This window comes from Jaculus jaculus, chromosome X (genome assembly GCF_020740685.1).
Source record: "Jaculus jaculus isolate mJacJac1 chromosome X, mJacJac1.mat.Y.cur, whole genome shotgun sequence".
Classification (NCBI taxonomy): Eukaryota; Metazoa; Chordata; class Mammalia; order Rodentia; family Dipodidae; genus Jaculus; species Jaculus jaculus.
In genome coordinates this window covers 65,257,009-65,281,859 of record NC_059125.1, presented here as the reverse complement: position 1 = coordinate 65,281,859, position 24,851 = coordinate 65,257,009, and the positions used below count along the sequence as shown (strand labels likewise).

General features: G+C 39.2%; 1 protein-coding gene across 4 annotated transcripts in view; it reads left to right on the top strand.

The window, feature by feature from the left end:
• The window catches only part of Phka1 (phosphorylase kinase regulatory subunit alpha 1), a 124,476-nt gene that overhangs the window by 46,937 nt on the left and 52,688 nt on the right, over nt 1-24,851 (top strand). For all 4 annotated transcript variants that reach the window (XM_045140046.1, XM_004660934.2, XM_004660933.2 and 1 more), the window contains exons 9-14: nt 4,276-4,329; nt 7,524-7,646; nt 10,790-10,885; nt 12,164-12,271; nt 17,037-17,115; nt 23,836-23,970. In XM_045140046.1, the coding sequence (XP_044995981.1) occupies nt 4,276-4,329; nt 7,524-7,646; nt 10,790-10,885; nt 12,164-12,271; nt 17,037-17,115; nt 23,836-23,970 (595 nt within the window). The remainder of the gene's footprint in view (nt 1-4,275; nt 4,330-7,523; nt 7,647-10,789; nt 10,886-12,163; nt 12,272-17,036; nt 17,116-23,835; nt 23,971-24,851) is intronic.

Below are 24,851 nucleotides of genomic sequence, written 5' to 3'. Positions count from 1 at the left end.
GAGAGTGAGAGACAGAGACAGAATTGGTGTGCCAGGGCCTCCAGCCACTGCAATTGAACTCTAGATGTGTGCACTACCTTGTTCACATGTGCAACTTTGTGCACTTGCATAACCTTGTTCATTTGACTTATGTGGGATCTATAGAGTCAACATGAGTCCATAGGCATTGCAGGTAAGCGTGTTAACCCCTAAGCCGTCTCTCCAGCCCATTTCTTTTTTTAATGTTATAACTTAAGGGGAGACTAATGTCTTTTGGGTTCTTGGGTATAACATGTATCAGAAATTTCAAGAAATCTTTCCTTTGCCCATGTTGTACTCTACTAAGTAATTTCTCTTTGTTTATGTTGTTCCTTTATTTCTTTCTTCCTCCCTTTTTCTTGTGTGTGTAGCCAAAGGGGGTTCATTGGCATCCTCTCCATCACTCTTCCACCTATTCCTTTCTAAAATATTTTATTTATTTATTATTTGAGAGAGAGTGTGAGAGAGAAAGTGGCATATAGAGAAAGAATGGGTGTGTCATGGCCTCTTGCCACTGCAACTAAAATCCAGATATATGTGCCACCTTGTGCATCTGTCTTTATATTGGTCTTGGGGAATCAAATCTGATGCCTTAGGCTTCTCAAGAAAGTGTCTTAACCACTAAGCAATCTCTTCAGCCCTTCCACCTATTCTGATTTGGACCAGAGTCCCTTACTGATCCTGGAGCTTGCCATTTCTGTTTGCTGTGGTGACTGACAATCTTCAGGGCTGTGCTCCCCTATAGGACTGGGGTTACAGACCTGTCAGGCCATGCTCAGATGTTTATGTGGGTCTCAGGGTGTCAAACTCAAATGATCTCTCAGGCCTTCTCAGTCCCTTATGTCTGCAGAGGAAGTGCTCTTAACTGCTGAGCCATCTCTATAGACCCTGAGTAGTTTCTTTAAAAACAAAAAACAAAACAAAAAAAACTTTCAAAGCATCTGCAGCCATTGCTGGCATAAATACATAATAGTTTCTTCACTTTGGAAATCATTTAGTAGATTCTTATTTATTTAAACAGATACTTAACCATGTGACACAATGAATATCCTTACTCATAGGTATTTCCCTATAATATGAAACTATGAAAACATGAAAATATGAAAACTTATGCTCACACAGAAATTCACAAATATTTATCATAGCTTTAGTCATAATTTCAAAAAACTAGAAATAGCATTCAACAGAGAAACACCTAAACAAATTTTACTCAGTATAATACTACTCAACAATAAAAGGAACAAGCTAGTAATCTATGAGGCATTATGGATGATTCTTAAGGGTATTTTTCTAAGAGAAAAAGCCAGATCTCAAAGACTGCAAATGTATGAATTCATTTGCATGTGACTCTGGAAAAGGAAAAAAACAAGGGGAGAAAACAATTACTGATTGACAAAAGTTGGAGGGAGTGATTCTCTCTCTCTCTACATATATATATATCTATATCTGGGGGCTGGGGAGATAGCTCAACAGTTAAAGGTGTTTTCTTGCAAAGCCTGCAGCTTGAGTTCACGTTCACAACACTCTCATAAAGACAGCCACAAAAAGTGGTACAAACATCTAGTGTTCATTCGTAGCAAGCCTTAAGCAACACTGGCACATCCGGGCATACATATATATCATACATATATACACATGTAAATAAGTAAATAAATTTTTTTAAAAAATTATAGCTTTGAGCCAGGCATGGTGATGCATGCCTTTAATCCCAGCACTCGGGAGGCAGAGGTAAGAGGATCGCTGAGAGTTCAAGGCCACCCTGAGACTACATAGTGAATTCTAGGTCATCCTGAACTAGAGTGAGAGAGATCCTACCTTGAAAAACCAAAAAGAAAAAAAATTATAGCTCAGGATACTTTTTAAAGTTTCTAGAACCATTCTCTGTGGAGCTGTAGTGGCCAACAAATGACTCCATATGTTTACTTAAACCCATGAAATTATATGCTATAAAAAGTAAGTTCAAAGTATTAACCAGGGTGTGGAAAGAAAAAGTGAAATCCAGACTGAGAACTGGCTCTTAATTACATTGCAAATGAATTGAAGAACTAGAGGAGGTAAAGGAAGGAGCTGACCTAAGTCTTGGAAAACTTTGTTTTGTTTAGATATTATAGACCTACGTCAAAAATAACCATGTACAAACACTGTACTCCAGTTCATGAGTCAGCAAACTATATCCTTTGGGCTGGCCAATTGTCCTTGTAAAGTGTTATTTAGCCCAGCTATATTTACATATCATCTATGTCTGTTGTCACAATACACTAGAGAGATGAGTAATTACAGTAGAGACCATGTGGTCTGAAACACCTCACGTATTCACTCTCTGGCCCTTTTAGAAGAGTTTACCAACTCCTGCTGTAGTTGATAAATTTCTCACTGTTGGAGAAAGAGGTTACAAATAGGAGATGGGGAAGTCTGATACTGATTGAAAGCAGTGCTATCACTGTGAACTGTTGTGTGTGAGAGCGGGTAGGTGCATTTAATATATATCCCTATTTATGTGTTTCATAGCTTTGGCCACACAGAGAATCCAGAGGCATACCTAGGGTTTTCCAAATCTTGATTTTAATTTATCATTCTCAATAAATTGAATCAGGGATGCTTTAACAGTGATTGGTTTGAGGATCAGAGGAGAGAAAAGAGGATCTGGAAGCATCTTAGGATTTCAGAAAGTGAAGTACTCAAATCAAAAGATAGGACGTGCCAAAGGGACATAGAAACCAACTAGGAAAGGCTTCTCATGTCCAAAGCAAGGACAATTTGAACAAGAAAATAGTTACCGGGGCTGGAGAGATGGCTCAGCAGTTAAAGCACTTGCCTGCAAAGCCAAAGGACCCAGATGCGATTCCCCAGGACCCACATAAGCCAGATGCACAAGGTGGAACATATGACTGGAGTTCATTTGCAGTGGCTGGAGGCCCTGGTGTACCCATTCTCTCGGTCTCTATCTGCCTCTTTCTCTCTCTCAAATAAATAAATAATATATGTGTGTGTGTGTGTGTGTGTATGTATATATGCAAAAATAATTCTCATTGTATTAGATTATATACCAAATCAAAAATAAAATATCTGTGAGTCTATACTGATAAAATGAAGATAGCTGTAAAAGGAAAAAAATTACACAGAAGAAACTTAACAGATACCACTTTAACCAAGTGAACATTAGTATAGGACAAATGGTTTCTGATACAATATACTAAGAAGACACATTGCCTCTGTGGCACCCTTTCTAATAATGTATAACCTCATCATGAGAAAATAATCAGGCAAAACTGAATTGATGATAATCTGCAGATTAATTAATGAACACTTTCCAAAGTGCTAAGTCATGAAAAACAAGGGAAGAATGAGGAACTTCAGAGATTGGAGGAGACTAGGAAGTCCTGACAGCTACATGTAGTGTGAGATGCTAAAATGGAACAGAAAACAGAGATGTCATTGATGGGAAAAATAATGAAATCTAAGTAAGTTATGTAATGTGATTAATGGCGTATAAAAGTTAACTTTTTAGTTCTGATGTGTTTTCTGTGCTTATATAAAGTATTAATCTAAGAGGAATAAGAGTTGATGGAAATACTGGGAATGTGGACTAATTTTTGTACCTGCCCTGTAAATCTAAAAATATATCGAAAAAAAGCTATGGTCTCTTATGATCTGCATAAAACTAGTCTGTCACAGGCTTACTGTAAAGTGGACAACTATGGAGGGGATATAATTAGGAATGCTGCTTTTGGGAAGAATTTATAACATAGCCCTCACTTGGAATTACATTGGTATAATCAGTTTCTGCTTCTGAGTTGAACTCCAGTGTTTAACTTTTTTCTTTTTTCTTTTTTTTTTTGGGGGGTTGGTTCAAGGTAGGGTCTCACTCTAGCCCAGGCTGACCTGGAATTCACTATGTAGTCCCAGGGTGGCCTCAAACTCACAGTGATAACCCTACCTCTGCCTCCCGAGTGCTCAGATTAAAGGCATGCACCACCATGCCTGGTAATATGTGAGGTATTAGGTTTTGAGGTTTGTGCATCTGGCTTACTTGGGTCCCAGAGAATTGAACCGGGATCCTTTGGCTTTGCAGGCAAACACATTAACCGCTAAGCCATCTCTCTAGCCCCTTAAACTCTAGTTTTGGGGTTTGTCATTAAGTGCCATGTCCATGCTAGTGAGAGGTTAGCTCATATAGCTGTTGCAGAGGATGTCTTTCTTGTTAACTATGCATCTGTTCTTATGTTTATGCTTCTGAACCTTACTCTGTGTTCCCAGGGTCGTTACGGCTGTTGTCGTTTTTTACGAGATGGATATAAAACTCCTAAAGAGGTAAGTTTCTTTCCTCCAAGTGAACACATGGCACAATGTTCCCTGTTCTTTGCAGCCTATAAGAGAGAACACTTACCTCACTGATAGCACTTAGGTGGATTGTTAAAATTGGTACCAGTAAATGATGACGACTGCATTTGTTGGGCTTAGCTGCCAAGTCCTCAGTTTGTGGCCCTTTATAGATTGAATGAAAGAATGGCAGGGGCAGTCCTCCCACCTCTTTCACTTGTGATTTAGGGAAAGAACAACTGATAGATATTGAAATCAGTGGACAAAAGGGTTTTTTTTAACATACACAAACACGCATATTTATTGAAAAATAAAATCTCAGTATGACTTTACTTCCATGATCACATTTTCTATTCCATTCTGTTCTTTTCAACTTAAAAAAAGAACTTGCTGGTCATGACATGTTAAATTGATTTTATGACCACTGTTTTTGCTACTAATGACTGTATAAGAAGTCATACCAAAATTTAATGGCTTAAAATAATAGGAATCATTTTATTATCTTTATTTATTATTTTATTTTTTATTATTGTTAGTTTTGAGAGAGAGAGAGAAGAATGGGTATGCCAGGGCCTTCAGCCGCTATGAATGAACTCCAGATGCTGTGCCCCCTTTTGGCACATTGTGACATTGTATGCTTTGCTTCACTGTACGGCTGGCTATGTGGGACTTGGAGATTTGAACATGAGTTCTTAGGCTTCTCAGGCAAGTGCCTTAACCACTAAGCAATAGACAATATACCATTATCATAATCCCCCACCAACACCTTCACTTTTGTCCCTTCTGAATCCTCCCTCCACTGAATCCCTTCTTTTCAATTAGTCTCTCTTCTATTTTGATGTCATCATTTTTCCTCCTACTAGGCAGGTTTTGTGTAGGTAGCATCAGCCACTGTGAGATCATGAATACCATACCACTTTGTTTCCGGAAAACAGAATTGCAAAGCACTCCTCCCCTTCCTTTGGCTCTTACATTCTGTCTGCTACTTCTTCCACAATGGTCCCTGAGCCTTGGAAAGTTGTGATAGAGATGCCTCAGTGCTGAACACTCCATCGTCGCCTATTCTTAACACTTTTGAGAATTTTGAGTTGTCCCAGTGGTCACTGCCACCTAAAAAGAGAAGTGTCTCTTACCAAAAGTGAAAGTTACAGTAATACATGTTTTGGGGGCATCAGAGACCTCCCTGACCAACAATTCCCTGGAAGGTATCCCACCCCTGGCACTGAAATTTTCTTATAATAGTCCGTGCCTTCTAGGTACAGAATTATCCACCCACACAACACTTAACACACTTTATCTTATCTATCTATCTATCTATCTATCTATCTATCATCTATCCTATATACATACATACATACATACATACATACATACATACATACATACATGCATATATATATACATATATATATTTCAACTAGCAAAGAAGTAGGTTCCATGTGACTTATTCATAGCATCTTTAATTCTGATTAACCCTCCTCCTACCTCCTCCTCTCCTCCATTCCTTCCCCTTTTTCCACTTAGGCCATCTTACCCACAGTAATAACACACACACACACACACACACACACACACACACACACACACATAATCGACTTACATATCTACTGTACCCTCCTCTTAAGTCCCCTATACTCCATCCCTCACAGCTTTATAGCTTCCTAGCCTCTACTATTGACTTTTTACCCTGACTCCTACTCAAATCTAAACATTTGAAGCTAGAATCTATACTTAATAGACAATATGCAGCATTTGACTTTCTAAGCATGGGTTACCTCACTTAATATAATCTTTTCCAGGTCCATATATTTCCCTGTGAATTTCATAGTTGCATTTTTCTTCACAGCTAAATAAAACTCCATTGTGTAAATGTACCACATCTTCATTCATCAGTTGATGGGCATCTGTGCTGGTTCCATTTCCTAGCTGTTGCCAATAGGGCAGCAATAAACATGGATGAGCAAGTATCTATATATTTATATGTAGAGCTCTTAGTGTATATGCCAAAAAATGGTATATCTGGGTCATACGGTAAATATATTTTTAGTTGTCTCAGGAACATCCACACTGGTTTCCACAATGGATGTACCAATTTACATTTCCACCAACAATGGAGAAGGGGTCTTTATTCCTTACACCTTCACCAGCATTTATTGGCACTTGATTTCTTGATGATAGACATTCTCACAGGAGTGAGATAAAATCTCAAAGCAGTTTTAATTTGCATTTAACCTATGATAAATATGTAGAACATGTGTTGGCCATTTGTATTTTTTCTTTTGAGAACTCTTCAGTTCTACAACCTATTTTGGGGGGGGGTCAAGGTAAGGTTTCACTCTAGCCCAGGCTGACCTGGAGTTCACTATGTAGTCTCAGGCTGTCCTCAAATTCGTAGCAATCCTTCTACCCCAGCCTTTCAAGTGCTGGTATTACAGGCAACCACCACACCCAGCTAACCCAATTTTGATTGGGTTGTTTGATTTCTTGAGTTCTTTGTATATCCTTGATATTAATCAATCCTTTGCTAGATGTATAGCTGGCAAAGATTTCTCCCATTCTGTAGGTTGTCTCTTTGCTCTGTTCACATTGTCCTTTGCTGTACAAAAGCTTTTTAATTTCGTGAGGTCCCAGTGGTTTATTAGTGGTCTTGCTTCCCGAAAAATTGGAGTTCTACTCAGAAAATCCTTGCCTATACCTATATGTTGAAGTGTTTCTTCTAGTTTGCCTCTAATAGTTTCAGAGTTTAAGGTCCAATGTTAATGTCTGTAATCCATGTAGAGTAGATTCTTGTGCATGGAGAGAGATAAGGATCTATTTTCATCCTTCTACATATAGATATCCATTTTTCCCAGTAACAGTTGTTAAAGAGGCTGTCTTTTCTCCAGTGAATATTTCTGACATTTTTGTATGGCTGTAATTGCCTGGGTTTACATCCAGGTCCTTTATTCCAAATTCAACTTTTATTACAAACCAAGCTTACTGTTTTAATATAGCCTTCACACTAGTAACTTCATAAAGTACTTGATAAGGGAGGGGAAGTATGAAAATAGGCTTCCTGCCTTCCCTGATGATTCTCTGAAACAAAATACCAGTAGTGAAAGATCCCATTATAATATCTATCAACTAAAGATGTATATCTATCCTCTGGATGATGGGGCAGACTTTGTTATTGTGTTTTTCCCCAGGATCCCAATCGTCTGTATTATGAACCAGCTGAGCTGAAACTATTTGAAAACATTGAGTGTGAATGGCCATTGTTCTGGACCTACTTTATCCTTGATGGGATCTTCAGTGGCAACATAGAACAGGTAATGAGTTAGGGAAGAGCCTTCAACAAGCTGTTCTTGTTATATTATCCTCTCTCTTTCAGTTATTAGCTGTATCTGCTATAAGTTAGTAGCTGAGGGTACTAAATTAAGGGTTGGAAGACCCAGATTTTTGCTTTTTGCTTCAATTCTTACCATTGAGTAATTCAAATTTTGTCCTTGACTTCTTCAATTTCTCTCTAAGAAAAGTTTTTCTGTCTTCATTAATGAAGATATCTTTTTTAAAATTGAAGGGTCTTGAATATTGATCACCTTTATTTGACCATTATACTTTACATATATTGGTCAGATGATCACGTTGTACCCCATAACTTTGTACAGTGACAATAATTTTCACTGGTTGTAGTAGCACACACTTGTGGTTCTAAACATGGGATACTGAGGCAGGCGGATCATGAGATTGTGTCCAGCCTAGGGTACATATATCAATATCCACTCTTCAATAATCATCTTAACAATGATCATCATCATAATTTTCAAAAATATATTCCTAAATTTATTTGAATCTTACAAATAAAAACATGAAAGTTCAAGATACAGTTAATTCCACTATAACAAGATTGCATTCTTAAAACAACCACCATGCTATGCATATTCAAGAAATAAAAAGCCACAAGCATTATTGGAAAATGGAGTGAAGGGCACAGCATTTAAAATGGTTGTAGCTGTGTGAGGAGGGGATTATGATCATGGTATATTGTCTATTAGTGGACGTTGTCAATAAAAAATTAAAAGAAATAAAATAAAGGGCTGGAGAGATGGCTTAGCAGTTAAGGAGCTTGCTTACAAAGCCTAAAGACCCAGGTTCTGTTCCCCAGAACCCACATAAGCCAGATGCACATGGTGGCACATGCATCTGGAGTTCATTTGCAGTGGATAGAGGCCCTGACATGCTCGCTCATTCTCTCTCTCTCTCTCTCTCTCTCTCTCTCTCTCTCTCCCTCTCTTTCATTAATAAATAAAAATTTAAAAACCCAAAATAAAAATATGATTATTAGACATAAGAGTAAAAGACCATGGGACAGAGAGAGATATTTTAAAATGTGCTGAAAGGAAAGGAGAGAATTAGAGAGAAGAAGACACATAGCCCCACTGCAAGGGTGGTTCTCAGAGGCCTACAGCTTGTAAAGCTTGAAAGAAAAGTTACCTAAATTTGGATGGCACAGCACAACAGCAGAGATGGATTGGTATTAGTTGATTGGCCTCCTCTGCTGTGTGTATGTGTGCGTGTGCTGTGTAGTTTTACATAGTTCAGTTCAACTGAATATGTTCTCAGGAAGAAATGATACATAAGCAAACATGACATTTGTGTTGTGCTCACCTAATGCTATTAAATGCATTAGAACAAATATGTATTTTTACTAATATTCTGGTTGTCTATACTGTGAAGTAACTGGGATAAAGCTCTTATTTTCAAGCACAACTATATTGTTCCAACATAATTTATTGTTTTGTATTTTGTTTCTCTATTTGAGAGAGAGAGAGAGAGGCAGATACATATATAGAGAGAATGGGCACACCAGGGCTTCCAGCCACTGCAAACAAATTCCAGACGCATGTTCTACCTTGTGCATCTGGCTTATGTGAATTGAACCTGGGCCCTTAGGCTTCACAGGTAAGCACCTTAAGCACTAAGCAACCTCTCTAGCACAAGTTTTGTATTTTCTGTACCTCTTTCATAGGCTTTTGAGGGATTTTTTTACTCTAGTCCAGGTTGACCTGGAACTTACTCTGTAGCCCAGGCTGGATTTGAACTCACAGTGATCTTTCTACCTCAACTTCCCAAATGCTAGGACTGAAGGCATGAGCCACATGCCCAGCTTTATTTTATTTTATTTATTTTATTTTATATTGTGCTTCTTATGACCTCAGTATTCTACACAACCACTCTGCATTCCACACCCTTGTTTGTTTATACATTATTAATACATATAGTTTATACATTGTTATGGTTCAGCAAGTTGCTAATTGCTATTTTATTTCTGAAAGATGTTAGGCAAAGGATATAAGCCTGACCATACTATAAGCCAACTATAAGGTAGAGGGGTGACAGGGGTAATGGAAAGGTAAATATAAGCTGAGCATAATACTATATATATGAAAATGTCACAATGAAACCCATTATTTTATACACTAACAAAAAATACTAATAAAAAGGGCCATTTCAAAACCAAGTCAAGAATGTATAGTTAAGTATTGCATAGTAGATTATATAGGCCTTTCTTTTTAAAATCTTTTTAAAATCATTTTTTAATCAGAGAGAGAGAGAGATTTGGCATGCTAGGGCCTCCAGCCACTGCAATTGAACTCCAGACGTGTGTGCTATCTTGTGCGCAGGTGCAACCATTCATGCTTGCATCTCCTTGTGCATCTGGCTTATGTGGGCCCTGGAGAGTCGAACATGAGTCCTTAGGCTTTCAGGCAAACACCTTGCCCTTTAATAAGCCATCTCTCCAGCCCACATAGGCCTTTCTTTAGAGGCAGACTAAATTATGTTAAACCCTGGGTTCAATCATGTATGTGCTGTGTAGTCCTCTATAAATTCAGACCTTCCTGGAACCTACTGTCCTATAAGAAGACTTCAATTACACATAACTACTAGGGTGGCTACTAAAATGAATTTCACTAAAGTATTCAAAATGTACTAGAATAATATGTACCCTACAATAAGCAGTAACTATGTTTCCTCTTTCCTCTTCCTTTTTATTTGGTTAAATAAGCTCTTTTGCAATAGTGCCTTTTTGTTTTCTTATTGACAATTTTAAACATCTATATAATAATATAATAATATAATATAATAATCATAATGTTTTCCCACTACCTTCTCTTGACTCCATCTCCATTCCCCTTCCTATGAACCCCGTTTTCTTTCCAATTAATCTCTCTTCTACTTTTATTTCTTTTTAAGGCAGGGTCTTATTGTAGCCCAGGCTAACCTTGAACTCACACTGCGGCCCAGGCTGGTCTTGAACTCACTGTGATCCTCCTACCTTAGTCTCTGAAGCTCTGGGATCACAGGTGTGAGCTATCATAGCTGTCTTAATAGTACATTCTTTGGTTAGAAGTCTTCTTGGCTCCTACAGGAATACTCTAACTCTTTTCCCCTGCCATTCTTGTCTCTGCAGGTTCAAGAATATAGAGAAGCTCTTGATGCAGTCCTCATCAAAGGCAAAAATGGAGTCCCACTTCTTCCAGAACTATACAGTGTTCCTCCTGACAGAGTAAGTTGAACAGTCCTGGAATGCTGGCAGGAGAGGAACCATAATTTTGTGAGACTGGCTCATTTGAGTCAAGTAATTTAAAAAAAAAATTTTTTTTTGAGAGTGACAGAAAGAGAAAAAGGCAGATAGAGAGAGATAGAGAATGAGCGCACCAGGGCTTCAGCCACTGCAAATGAACTCCAGATGCATGCGCCCCCTTGTGCATCTGGCTAACGTGGGTCCTGGGGAATTGAGCCTCGAACCGGGGTCCTTAGGCTTCACAGGCAAGCCTTAACCGCTAAGCCATCTCTCGAGCCCAAGTCAAGTAATTTTTAATCTTGATTTTTAAAAACTTTCTCTATCTATTCTTATTTATTTATATTGTTTCTGTATGTGTATGTGTGCATGCATGCACACTTGCCACAGCAAGCATGTGGAGCTCAGAGTACAACCTTGAGGTGTTTCTCTTCTCATTCTAACCTTTTGAGACAGGCTCTTTCTTGCTTCTGCTGCTGCTGCTGCTGGCAGCTTTATGTGGATGGTGAGGAAGATAGAACTCAGGTCAGCAGACTTGCAAGCATGTTTAGCCACTCCCCAGCCTGAATCTTCTAATTTTAATGTTCTGAAAGTTTGTTTTTAGATTTAGGACAACAGAAATATGGTTTTATTCCTTTAGAAACAAAATATTAAAGTAATCCAATTACTGCACTGTTGCACAGTGAGATATGAAAGAAACAAAACCTTAATTCTAAGAATGATCATTAGGTAGAACCAGAGTGATATTCTGTATAAGCTGTCTGGACTTAGTATTCTCTCCTTTAAGGCCAGCAATCTGTTAATGCTTCAGTATATCAGATTTGGAAAATGAAGTATGTCCTCTTTGTTTCCAACATGCCCATTAGATATACCATTATTCTTCTTTTGCATTTTGGAAGAGCATTAAACATAGGAAAGGCACAATATTACTTTCTGATGGGGAAGAGAGAATAAGTTCCCAGCAGCATCAGCAACATTACTGGAGAATTTGATTAAAATATATTCCCCCAGCCCTGCCACACATATTCAATCAATCTGTAGTTTAATAAGATCCTCCTGATTTTTTACATAAGTTACAGTTTGAACACTGATGCAGACTATTGTTTAGTGCTTGATTTTTCAGTGCATTGCCTAATGGGATCATATATAGTATGAATTACAACCCATGGGACTACATATGGTATGACTCTCAACCCAGACTCAGCTTTTTATTGTCTTAAGTTGTGAATGCTTCTTACTTGACCTCTTTGTCTTCTCATTTAGGTTGATGAAGAATATCAAAATCCTCACACCGTGGACCGGGTGCCTATGGGGAAATTGCCTCACATGTGGGGTCAGTCTCTCTACATTTTGGGAAGCTTGATGGCAGAGGTAAGAGGAAACTTCCAGGTGATCCCATCTTTTCCTACCTTAGTCATTGTAATAGCCAGCTTTCTGATTGACTCACTAAGTCTGAAAGATGTCCTTTTCTTTTTGTACTTTGACTTATTACAGTTTCTCCTTTAGGTCTTCAGCATGGGGAACATGGTTAACCCTTGACAAAAATATCTTTATCCTTGGCATCTGTGTCCCTCCTGCTGCCCAAGGCTCCCTACTCTTTTGTACCATACTTGCAGCAGCTGCTTAGGAAATAAGCCCTGTATCTTTCCCTTTCAAAACTTCCCTCAGTTTCTTGCCTTTTGACGAATGAATACAAGCATACTTAGATAATAAATAAAGTGCTGACCTTTCCAAGAAACATTATCTTTTATTCTTTAATTGAATTAACTGACCATTTTAAACACCCTGACAAATGTGCTCTTTTTGTTTGGTAGATTGAAGTTATCCCCCCCCCTTACTTTTTGGTAAGAGGTTCTCAAAGTGTTCTGTTGAGACAGTTCTTCGTGAGGCACTTGGGACTATGTGTTCAATTTCTTTGTGGCATTTTGTACCTATACAGAAGGTTCCTCAAAAGGTTTTTTTCCATCATTTACTGAAAAATATATTTCTCCACTGTAGGCTATGTTTTAAAAGTGTGTTTGGGGCTGGAGAGATGGCTTAGCGGTTAAGCGCTTGCCTGTGAAGCCTAAGGACCCCAGTTCGAGGCTCGGTTCCCCAGGTCCCACGTTAGCCAGATGCACAAGGGAGCGCACGCGTCTGGAGTTCATTTGCAGTGGCTGGAAGCCCTGGCTCGCCCATTCTCTCTCTCTCTCTATCTGTCTTTCTCTCTGTGTCTGTCGCTCTCAAAATAAATAAATAAATAATTTTTTTAAAAAGTGTGTTTGGGCGGAGGTGTCTTCATGGGCACATGCCCTATATATGTATAGAGGCCACAGGACAACTGCAGGTGTCAGTCAATCTTTTTTTTTTTTTTTTTGAGACAGTGTCTCTCATTGGCCTGGAGCTCACCAATTAGGCTAGAATGGCTGACCAGTGAGCCTAGGCATCCTCCTGTCTCTGTGTGGTGGTTTGAATAGATGGCCCCCAATATATTGAGTTTTTTATTTGTTTGCCACATTGCTGGGGGCAGTGTCACTGGGTGGATTTTAAGGTGTGGTGGTGGGTTTCAGATTTCAATCTAAAGATACACAAAGTGTACCTAGCTGGAGTTCCTGAAGTGTGCTATGCTGTGTAGCTTTTTGGCTTTTAGGCTTGTGCTTCTCTCTCTCTGTTTGGGCCTGTGAAGGCAGGCCAGCTTCTTCTGCCATTATGGAACTTCCTTTGGATCTGTATGCTTCAATAAATATCCCTTCCTCCATAACTGTGTCTGGTCTGGAAGTTCATCTCAGTGAACCTGAAGCTGTCTGATACAGAATTTGGTACCAAGGAGTGGGCTGAGATGAACCTGACCCTGTGGATGTTGATCTTTTGGAACCTTTGTTTTGGAGGAATAGGCATGGACTTGGTGCTTGCAACTGAAGTTGTCTTCTGGAGTGGTAAGCCAAGTTTCATGGACTATTCTGATGAGAGTCTGAGAATGCAGATAGCATTGAACTTCAAGGCTTGGCTTATGAGCTTTCTAAAGGGAAGGAAAGACTGCAGAGGACTTTGTTGGAACTGGGTTACTGGCATAAGGGCTGGCTGCATCCTGCTGCCCAGGCTCAGAGAATTTGATCAAGGTTAAATTTGTAATGGACTGATGTGGTTGGCTAGAGATACTGGACTGAGAGATTTAAGATTTTCAGATGGAAAATCTCAAGCACGTTAAAATTACAGGCACTGAGACTGGTTTTAGGTTACTGAATCTGCTATTGTCAAACACATTAGCAATCTTAAGGAAAATGGTCCAATTGCTTTTATCATGGAAAGGATGCCTGAGGAAAAACTATCATAGAAATGCAAACACTTTTGGAAAGAGTTGACTGGAGAAGGAACCTGCTTTTCAAGGCTCTGATTTGTTTTGTCCCTGAATTACGAATATGGCTGTGTCCTGTACACCTGGTATTGGTTTCAGAAGCATGAAAAATGCGAGAAGTGGTCGTGAATTGCACATGCTTCCAGGAGCTGCCGCTGAGATGCAGCATGAGGTAGGGCCTGATTCCCTGATAGGCTGAAAGAGCCTTTGGAAAATGTGAGGAGTGCTCGTGAATTGCACATGGTTCCAGGAGCTGCTGCTGAGATGCAACATGAGGCAGGGCATGATGTCCTGATAGGCTGAAAGAGCCTTTGGAAGATAGACCATGGTTTGCATGAAGACCCGAAGACGTTTTGTGTATGCCAGGACTGTGCAAGGGCTACCATAGAGTGCATTGTTGGCCTGGGATGGAAGTGTTCCCTGGCTACTCTGCCCAGCTGGAGGGGTGGAATTGGAAAATGTGGAGACTGTCAGTCTCTGGTTATATTGAACTTGAACTGCAGAAGTTTGATGTTTGTTTGATGGTGGTTGAGTTTGCATTATTTTAGTCTCTCCTTGCTGTGCCTTATACCAGTTGAAAATGTTTGCTCTGTGCCTTTATATGTTAGAAATGTTTAACTTGTTTGATTTTACAGGTCTTAATATCTTAAATTGGTCAAGACTGTGGGGACCTTTGAAATTTAACTGTGTACAATTTACAATGTGTGATGGTTATAAATCCATTGGGGGCCAGGGGCAGAATGTGGTGGCTTGAATAGATGGCCCCCAATATATTCAGTTTTTTATTTGTTTGCCACCTTGCTGGAGGCAGTGTCACTGGGTAGATTTTAAGGTGTGGTGGGCTTCAGATTTCAATCTAAAGATATACAAAGTATACCTAGCTTGAGTTCCTGAAGTGTGCTGTCCTATGTGGCTTTTTGGCTTTTAGGCTTGTGCTTCTCTCTCTGTGTTTGGGCCTGTGAAGGCAGGCCAGCTTCTTCTGCCATTATGGAACTTCCTTGGATCTGTACACTTCAATAAATATCCCTTCCTCCATAACTGTGCCTGGTCTGGAAGTTCATCTCAGTGAACCTGAAGTTGTCTGATACACTTTGCCTGTCATCACTGAGATTACAAGCATATGCATCAGTATACCTAGCATTTTCACATGGGTTTAGGGAATCAAATACAGGTCCTTATGCTTGCAAGGCAAATACTTTATCAGCCAAGCTTTCTCCCTGCCCTGCTAAATTGGTTTTGAGACTGGGTCTTATCTTGCTGGATAACTCTAGTTGGCATAGAATTTGCTACATAGAATAGGCTGGCCTCAAACTGCAGTGATTCTCCTGCTTCTCCCTCCTGAGTCCTGGGGTTATAGGCATGTGCCACCATGCCCAGCCTGGCTGTTTTGATATTATACAAACAAGGTTCTTGAACTAGATTCTTGGAGGATCTAGTTTTGGACGTAACTGTTCTGTCTGAGCCTGGTCGTTAAATATATATATATATTTGAGAGAGAGAGAATGGGCACACCAGGGCCTCTAGCCACTGCAAACAAATTCCAGACACATGGCCACCTTGTGCATGTGGTTAACATGGGCCATGGGGAATCAAACCTGGGTTCTTTGGCTTTGCAGGCAAATGCCTTAACTGCTAAGCCATCCCTCCAGCCCTAGAATTCCTTATTTTATTTTATTTTTTGGTTTTTCAAGAAAGGGTCTTTCTCTAGGCCACATCTAGAATTCGATATGGACTCTTAGGGTGGACTCAAACTCATGGTGATTTTCCTACCTATGCCTCCCAAGAACTGGGATTACAGGCATGTGTCACCATGCTTGGCTAGAATTCTTTCTTTATTTATTCAGTTGCAAACAGAAAGAAAGAGGGGGGGAAGGGAGAGAGAAGAGAGACAGAAAGAATGGGTGTGTCAGCAGAGCCTCCAGCTGCTGCAAATGAACTCCAGATGCATGCACCACTGTGTGCATCTGGCTTTACATGGATACTAGGGAATTGAACCCAGGATTTTAGGCTTTGTATGCAAGCACCTTAACCACTGAGCAATCTCTCCATTCCCCCTAATTTGTCTTCTTTAGCTATTTTTAAAAATATTTATTTGAGAGAGAGAGAGAGAGAATGGGTGTACCACAGTCTCTAGACCACTGCAAATGAAGTCCAGACACATGCACCACCTTCTGCATCTGGCTTATGTGGGTACTGGGTAATTGAACCTGGGTCCTTAGGCTTTGCAGGCAAGCACCTTAACCACAAATCCATTTCTCCAACCCTTCTTTAGCTGTTTTTTATTTTATTTTTCCTGCATCCATGGCTATTTGATTATTTTAAGGTGGCATGATAATAAACATAGCAGTAATGGGAAGAGTTCTTTGTTTAAATTAATTAAATATGATGTAAAATGGGGAGTCGAGTAGTATTATAAAGGATAAAATGAGTGAGTTCATCCTATTCCATGAAGTATAAATAAGTGGAAAGATTTATGATCAGAAAGCACAACAGACCCATGGACAAATGAGCATATAAGTAATGGCTTAAATTATTCATAATGACCATTATAGCCAGATCATCTTAAGATCTGTCAAAAGATAGAGGAATGACCAGAAATTTTCTGTTTATTTATAATTATACTCTAAAAGTAAGGCTCTATAACAGCCCCTAAATATAAACTAGATAAAATTAACTTGGATGTTAATTCTAGGAGTTCAAACATTTCATCCAGGGAAGGTATTTGTTTCGTTTCTGATATTGTTTCCCTGAAAGTATTGTTGTTTGAGGCTTACTGATTTGGTTTTTGTGTTTTTTCTTTAGGGATTTCTAGCTCCTGGAGAAATTGATCCCCTAAATCGTAGGTTTTCCACTGTACCAAAACCGGATGTTGTGGTTCAAGGTATGTTTTCTTATTGCTGGCAGCAGAAATGTTATATTAAAGGTCTTGTTGAGGCTGAGATTTGTGGTTGGCAGTAAATAATGAATTTATTCATCATCTTGCACTTTATTAGGCTCCAAAAACTACAACATAAAATTGATTCAGTTTGGTTTAAAATTCTGAATAACCATAAGCAAATGAATAAAAGTGTAATCTCAGAGGATTCTAAAATATTATTTGACATTCTTTATTTCTGGAAACTCTTCCTTTAAATGTCATGACATTTTAGCCTCCTTGTTATTGCTGCTTTCTTTTTAAGCACCTTTCTTGTGCCTTTCTTTTCATAACCACATATGGGTTCTGTATTTAGTCTCATAGTCTTTTATGGGACTTATACATTTGACCTACATTATCTGCTAGGGCTGTTTCCTTCATAAAAAATTAGTTTTTTACTATTATCTCTTTGGAGAGTACACCTAACCTTTATTTGTTCCTAAGAATCAGCTTAAATTTAGAGGTACCTATGTAAAACACTGGGCTGCGTTCTGTAACAATATTAAAAATTCTAGTCCTGATATCTATAAATCTCTGTTAAACCCAAAACTCATATCTTTTGTCTTCATCCCATCCTTTTATCCCTCTCAGGAAAAGCAGATCTTTCTACCTTCCTTCTTTCTTTCATTGATAGATATCACAATTGTCCTCCTTTCCTCTGGTAGAAATCTTGAGTTGAATTTTCATTCTCCAACACTATTCAACATGACCTTAAGTCTTCTAGAATTTGACTTTAGGGTTGATTCTATATATTGAAAATTATCCTGTATGTTTTCTAGCCCTTCTTATACTTGGAATTCTGTGTGGTCATATAGTCTTTTTCTTATCAGTGTCTCTAGCAAATGTTATATTAAGACCATTACTCCTTACCTCCTTTGAGCTTGTTCTTCTTAAAGGTTTATGCCTTCTGGCTATGTTTATCTTCTGGTTTCTCTAATTCATTTATTGAAGACTTTGAGGCTCCATTCACAGCCTTCTTCTTTCCCAAATATGACCATAATACTTGATTTCAGGATAGTTGTAGATGCCATCTAACATTTTAGCTTTGAAATTCTTTGATATTCATAATTGTAGTACCCTTTCCCTCTACCTCTGTGTTAGCCACCTACTCCAGGATCAACCTTGGGGACTGTACCACTTCATAAGTCCAGTATCCCGCTAACCACATATGATTTTACCTTTCTTTTCTTCCTATTATATTTGCCTCTATTTTCTCCTAGTCTACTCTTTCCTACTTCATGATTGATCATTGAAATATCATCCATGCATCTTACTTCTGCTATACTCACCAGAAGCAATAAACTACACATCAGTCTTTTTAATGTATTTTGTTTTTATTTATTTGAGAGTGACAGAGAGAGAAAGAGGGAGGGAGGGAGGGGGGAGAGAGAGAGAATGGGTGTGCCAGGGCCTCCAGCCACTGCAAAACAAACTCCAGGTGCATGCGCCCCCTTGTGCATCTGGTTTACATGGGTCCTGGGGAATCAAGCCTCAAACCAGAGTCCTTAGGCTTCACAGGCAAGCGCTTAACCACTAAGCCATCTCTCCAGCCCTACATCAGTCTTTTTTTGAAGTAGGTGGTAGGGTCTCATTGTAGCCCAGGCTAGCCTGGCACTCACTCTGTAGTCTCAGCCTCAAACTCCCTGTGGTCCTTCTGCCTCCACCTCTCAAATGTTGGGATTAAAGGCATGCACCAGCAAACCTAGCATAAAATCAATCTTAGAGCCTGCATTTTCTGATCTTGTACCTGGCCCACTATAAGCTATTGGTGAAAAAACATCACACAAGACAGCAGGGTGATGGCACTAGGAATACATATTCTCCAGCTCAGCCTCCTCTTTGTTAGTCCTTGCTCTTGTAATTAGTTAGTGTTTTCTTGATTCTTAGCCAGTATTCCAAACCTGGTCTGTTAGCAGTTGTGCTCTTTGCATGCAGCCTAATATTTCATTGCTTCTCCATGCCTAACCATTCTATTATTCATTTGCTTTTCAGTTTCCAAACCCTCTTGCTGCACCACTTACCCATCATTTACTCTTTCTCTATAGTCTCAGAGAAAGGTGTTTATTCTTTTCAAGGACACGTACCCTTCTGATGCTTGATCGTATCTTCTTCTCCAGTCTTATTAAAATCTTTTTGCCAAAATATTCAAACTTTTCAACTCCATTTTTTATTCTTTATTTTTAGTTTTTTTTGTTAATTTTTATTTATTTATTTGAGAGTGACAGAGGGAGAAAGAGAGAGAGAGAGAGAGAGAATGGGTGGACCAGGGCTTCCGGCCACTGCAAACGAACTCCAGATGCATGCGCCCCCTTGTGCATCTGGCTAACGTGGGCCTGGGGAATCAAACCTCAAACTGGGGTCCTTAGGCTTCACAGGCAAGCGCCTTAACCGCTAAGCCATCTCTCCAGCCCCAATTTTTTTTTTATGTTTTCAATAGTAACAATTTAATACTGAATATTTAGAAATGTACACACAAACACCATAGTGATATAAAATGCATACAATTAACTACTTTCTATGAACCCTTAACATGGATGGCTGACAGCTATCATCAACACATGAAATTTCTGACAAAACTAGCAAATATTTTAGGGTTTTTTCTTTTTTTGTTTGTTTGTTTGTTTTTTGTTTTTCAAGATAGGGTCTCACTCTGGCTCAGGCTGACCTGGAATTCACTATGTAGTCTCAGGGTGGCCTCAAACTCACGTTGATCCTCCTACCTCTGCCTCCCGAGTGCTGGGATTAAAGGAGTGCGCCACCACGTCCGGCTGGGGCTTTTCTTAAATACCGTTTACCCATGCAATTCGAAGGCCTTAAAAAAATAAATATGACAAATATATGGATTTCTGAAGTATAAATTGACATGCAAATCTATATACTCTTAATATTTATCATTAAACCATCTTTAAAGAAGCATTTTTACAACATGAAGTTGAAAACTCAGATATAAAGGCATGAGGATTTATTTAGAATTGTGTAATTCACATACTAAATATTTACATAACAGTAAACACAAGCTTGTTAAAATAACATATTTAGCTATTTTATTCTTTTAAGTCATCAACTTCAGAAATTAGCTGAGAACTGGACATGTAGGTACATGACGATAGTCCAGTTTCTCAGGAGGCTGAAACAGAAGGATCACATGAGCCCATAAATTCAAGACCAGCCTAGGGAACCTAGAAAGACCCAGCCCCAAAGGGAAAGAAGGAACAAAAACAAAACAAAACACGAAAACCTACCCACTGGAACAATTAGAAATCCCAAATTCTAAGTGCTAATGACAAACACACCTAGGAGCAAGTCAAGAACCTCATTTTACCTCCTGAGAAGTAGTGAAGTGTAATGTGACATTGCTCTGTAGGGATTGTCAAAGCTTTACCAGATGTCCTGGGAAGCAGATTCCATAAAATAGTGAGAATTACAACTCCACCCTTTTATCAGCACACAAGCCTGTGATAAGTCTTCTTCTCTAAATGGTAGATGTCTGAAGTCCTGAATCACAGGACAGCAAGCTAAAGTCCCAATTTTTTTATTCTTTGCCATGTTCATCTCTCTCTACTTATCTTCTGTGAATTCTTTTCATATTCAAACTTGTCTCTGAATTCCATTCATTCTCAAGTCATTTATTATATGCCTGTTTGAATACACAGTGTTCCGGGTTAAGTTTCCAGTGACTTTGTATTGCCAATTTCAGTACTTTTTTTTTTTTTTTTTTTTGAGGTTCCCACACCAACTTGGAATTAACTATGTAGTCTCAGGGTGGCCTTGAACTCATGGTGATCCTCCTACCTCTGCCTCCCAAATGCTGGGATTAAAGGTGTGTGCCACCACACCCAGCTTTCAGTAGATATTTTTAACCAGTGTCTTAGTAGTTCTTTCAGATCTATTTATCGTTCTGAACAATTAAATTCTACAATTTTTTTTTTTTGGTTTTTCGAGGTACAGTCTCACTCTAGCCCAGGTTGACCTGGAATTCACTATGGAGTCTCAGGGTGGCCTCGAACTCACAGCAGTCCTCTACCTCTGCCTCCCCGGTGCTGGGATTAAAGGCATGCGCCACCACGCCCAGCTTTCTAAATTCTACAATTTTTATGATATTCTCTTTACTTAGAGCTCCTTCAACATATATTAAATACTTTTCTATCTCATTGTCAGCATTTTCTTTATTTCTTTGCCCTAAACTATTAGTATTCTTGAGTGCTCTTTCCATAGATTACTAATTGTCTTATTCTGAATATTTGGTCCTATTTTCAACCTACCTTCTATGTCAAGCTAACCTTTTTCCCACCTCCTTACTTTGTCTCTTACTCTCAGATGATGACCTCATTTTCTATGCCACAGATAAAATGTTAACCATGAGATAAGAACCTCACACCACCCCAGGCTTTCTTATTCTGCCCATTCCTTACTTGTGGGAATTTCTCTGGGTTATGTTCTGTGTTGTTTTTTTCTCTTTTTTATATATTCTCCCTGACCCATCTCTTCTCCATCCAAGCTAATGACTTCTGAATTTCTAACAGCTTCTTTTAAGATTCCTTGTGTGGATAGCTCGCCTGCATCATAGATTCAACATGACATCAATTGATCAGCTGAGTCCTCTTACTCTGTCACATACCTGCTGTTTCTTCTATGTGTCTTTATCACTAAATGGCACATCATCCTCACAGTTCTACAACTAAACACCTGAAAAATCTTTTCAATCCAAATGTCTTTCTCTCTCTCTATTCCTGCCTTCAAGTAACAATATTTCACTTTGTTACTTCTTAAATGATTTTGAAATACATTGGGTTTTCTATAGAAACAATGGTATGATCCCCTATGCTAGTCACCAACATCTCTCCTTTGCATTACAATAAGATTTTTAAAAATTATTTATTTGTGTGTGTGGGTGAGAGAGAGAGGGGGGCGGGAATGGGCATACCAGAGCCCCTAGCCACTGCAAATGAACTCCAGGAACATGCTGCACCATGTGCATTTGGCTTCTGTGGGTTCTGGAGAGTTGAACCCAGGTCCTTAGTCTTCACAAGCAAGCACCTTAAGCACCTTAACCCCAAACCCAACTCCCCAGCCCCAGTAATAGTTTTGTAACTGATCTGTGTTCTCATTAAAGGCAACCTGCTTGTTCTTTTGCTTTAAAAAATCTGTTACAAACTAGCCAGGGGTGGTACACGCCTTTAATCCCAGCACTTGGAAGGCCAGAGGTAGAAGTATCACCGTGAGTTCAAGACCACCCTGAGACTACATAGTTAATTCCAGGTCAACCTGGACCAGAGTGAGACTCTACCTCGAATAAAATGTGTTACAGGGCAGGAGAGATTGCTTAGTGGTTAAGGCATTTGCTTGCAAAGCCAAGGATCCCAGTTCAACTCTCCAGGACCCACGTAAGCCCGATGCACAAGAAGGCGCATGCATCTGGAGTTCGTTTGCAGTGGCTGGAGGCCCTGGCACACCCATATTCTCTTTCTCTCTCTTTCTTTTTTTTTCTCTCTCTCTCTCAAATAAATAAATAAGTAAAATATACTTTAAAAAATCAGTTACATAAGCAAAAAGTGCCCATTTATTCTTTAATCATCAACCTGAATGTACTCTTTTATGGTGCATGGGCATGGTGTTCCTCTGATTATAATTTTGTTGGGGCTTCCCATTGTCAGCTTTCTTAATATTGCTTATGTGGTTTTGTGAACAGACTCCTGATGTTTTCCTTCATTTCTCATTACTGCCCCTTCACAATCCACGTTCCAGATATAAAGAACTTTGTACATGCTGGATGTATCTCTGTAGTAGCAGTGATTATCTATCCTGTGTTTTTTTTTTTTTTTTTTTTTTTTTTTGTAATTCCTAGATCTGTTCCCTTGAGCCTTTGTCCATGTTGTTTCTTCTGTCTAGTAGTTTTTCACTTTCTTTTACTATCACCTCTATCAGATCACTCCTTTCTGGCCATCTAGCAGAATTTATCATGCCTATATTCCTAGCATCCAGCAGTGCATAGCAGATAATAAGCATAAAAAAAAATCAACCTAATACTGTAGTCAAGCTCTGATTTCTCTTCAAATCTCTGGTTTTGAGGGGTTTTGTTTGTTTATTTCAGGTAGGGTCTTGCTTTATACCAGGCTGACCTGCAATTCACTATGTAGTCTCAAGCTGGCCTGTAACTCACAGCAGTTCTCCTTCTTCTCCCTCCCAAGTGCTGGGATTAAAGGTGTGTGCCACCACACCTAGCTCTCTTCAAATTTTAGAAATTGGTCTGGAGAGATGGCTTAGCAGTTAAAACGCTTGCCTGCAAAGCCCAAGGATCCAGTGTTCAACTCTCCAGATCCCACTTTAGCCAGATGCACAAAGGTGAAGCAAGCACAAGGTCACACATGCCCACTAGGTGGCGCAAGTGTCCGGAGTTTGGTTGTGGTGGCTTAGGCCCTGGTGTGTCAATTTTCTCAATCTGTCACTCTCTGTGTCTCTAAAAACAAATCTTAGAAATCTTTTACCCTTTACTAATATCATAGTCATCTTTTTTTCTTTTTCCATTTGGATAATATTATGTTCCTAGCATAATCTGTGCCATCAGAGTCCCTGTTAGTATCTTCTCCTTTTCCCCTCCTAAAGAAATAAATGCACATTGAAATTTTTTTTTTTTGGTTCCTAATGGACTAAAATTTCTGTTGATCTCATCTTCTTTCTTTCTGATAGTCTCCATTTTAGCTGAAACGGAAGACATCAAGGCCATTTTGAAGAACAATGGAATTGATGTGGAGACCATTGCTGAGGTGTACCCCATCAGAGTACAACCCGCTCGTATTCTCAGCCACATTTATTCTAGTCTAGGTAAGGAGTTTGGCCAAACTGCTAGAATCAAAGCATTAGTTGATTCATGCTGGTTCCTTTCCATTTTTCCCTTCATGATTTTGTATTAAATTATTAAGATGGATCTTAAAGGAATTTGTAGTTTCTAGAATCTGAGTCTCTAAACCAATCTTTAATAAGAAGGCTTGATAACTTTAGGTGTGCTTTAGGAATCCTTTGTTTTCAGACAATATTATATCATTATTCCAAGTGTATACATAATTAGCATGTTCTCCCCTTTCTTAGAGCCTACATTTATGTTTTGAATACAGGCTAATTTTATACAGAGTAAGAGTCAAGAAATTTGTTTTAGATCTTTAATACTTTGTCATGTAATGAACCAATTAATAACTTAAGAAATTCCGAATCTAATACCTATTTTAATATTTTATTTTTATTTATTAGAAAGAAAGTGAGAGGGCTGGAGAGATGGCTTAGCGGTTAAGCGCTTGCCTGTGAAGCCTAAGGACCCCGGTTCGAGGCTCAGTTCCCCAGGTCCCACATTAGCCAGATGCACAAGGGGGCTCACGCATCTGGTGTTCGTTTGCAGAGGCTGGAAGCCCTGGCACGCCCATTCTCTCTCTCCCTCTATCTGTCTTTCTCTCTGTGTCTGTCACTCTCAAAGAAAGAAAGAAAGAAAGAAAGAGAGAGAGAGAGAGAGAGAGAGAATGGGCATGCCATGGCCTCTAGCCACTGCAAACAAACTCCAGATGCATGCACCACCATATGCATCTGGCTTTCATGGATGCTGGCAAATCAAACCTGAGTCCTTAGGCTTCACAGGCAAGTGCCTTAACTGCTAAGCCATCTCACCAACCCTCTATTTTTATCAATACTTATTTTATTCATTTACTAAACTTAGT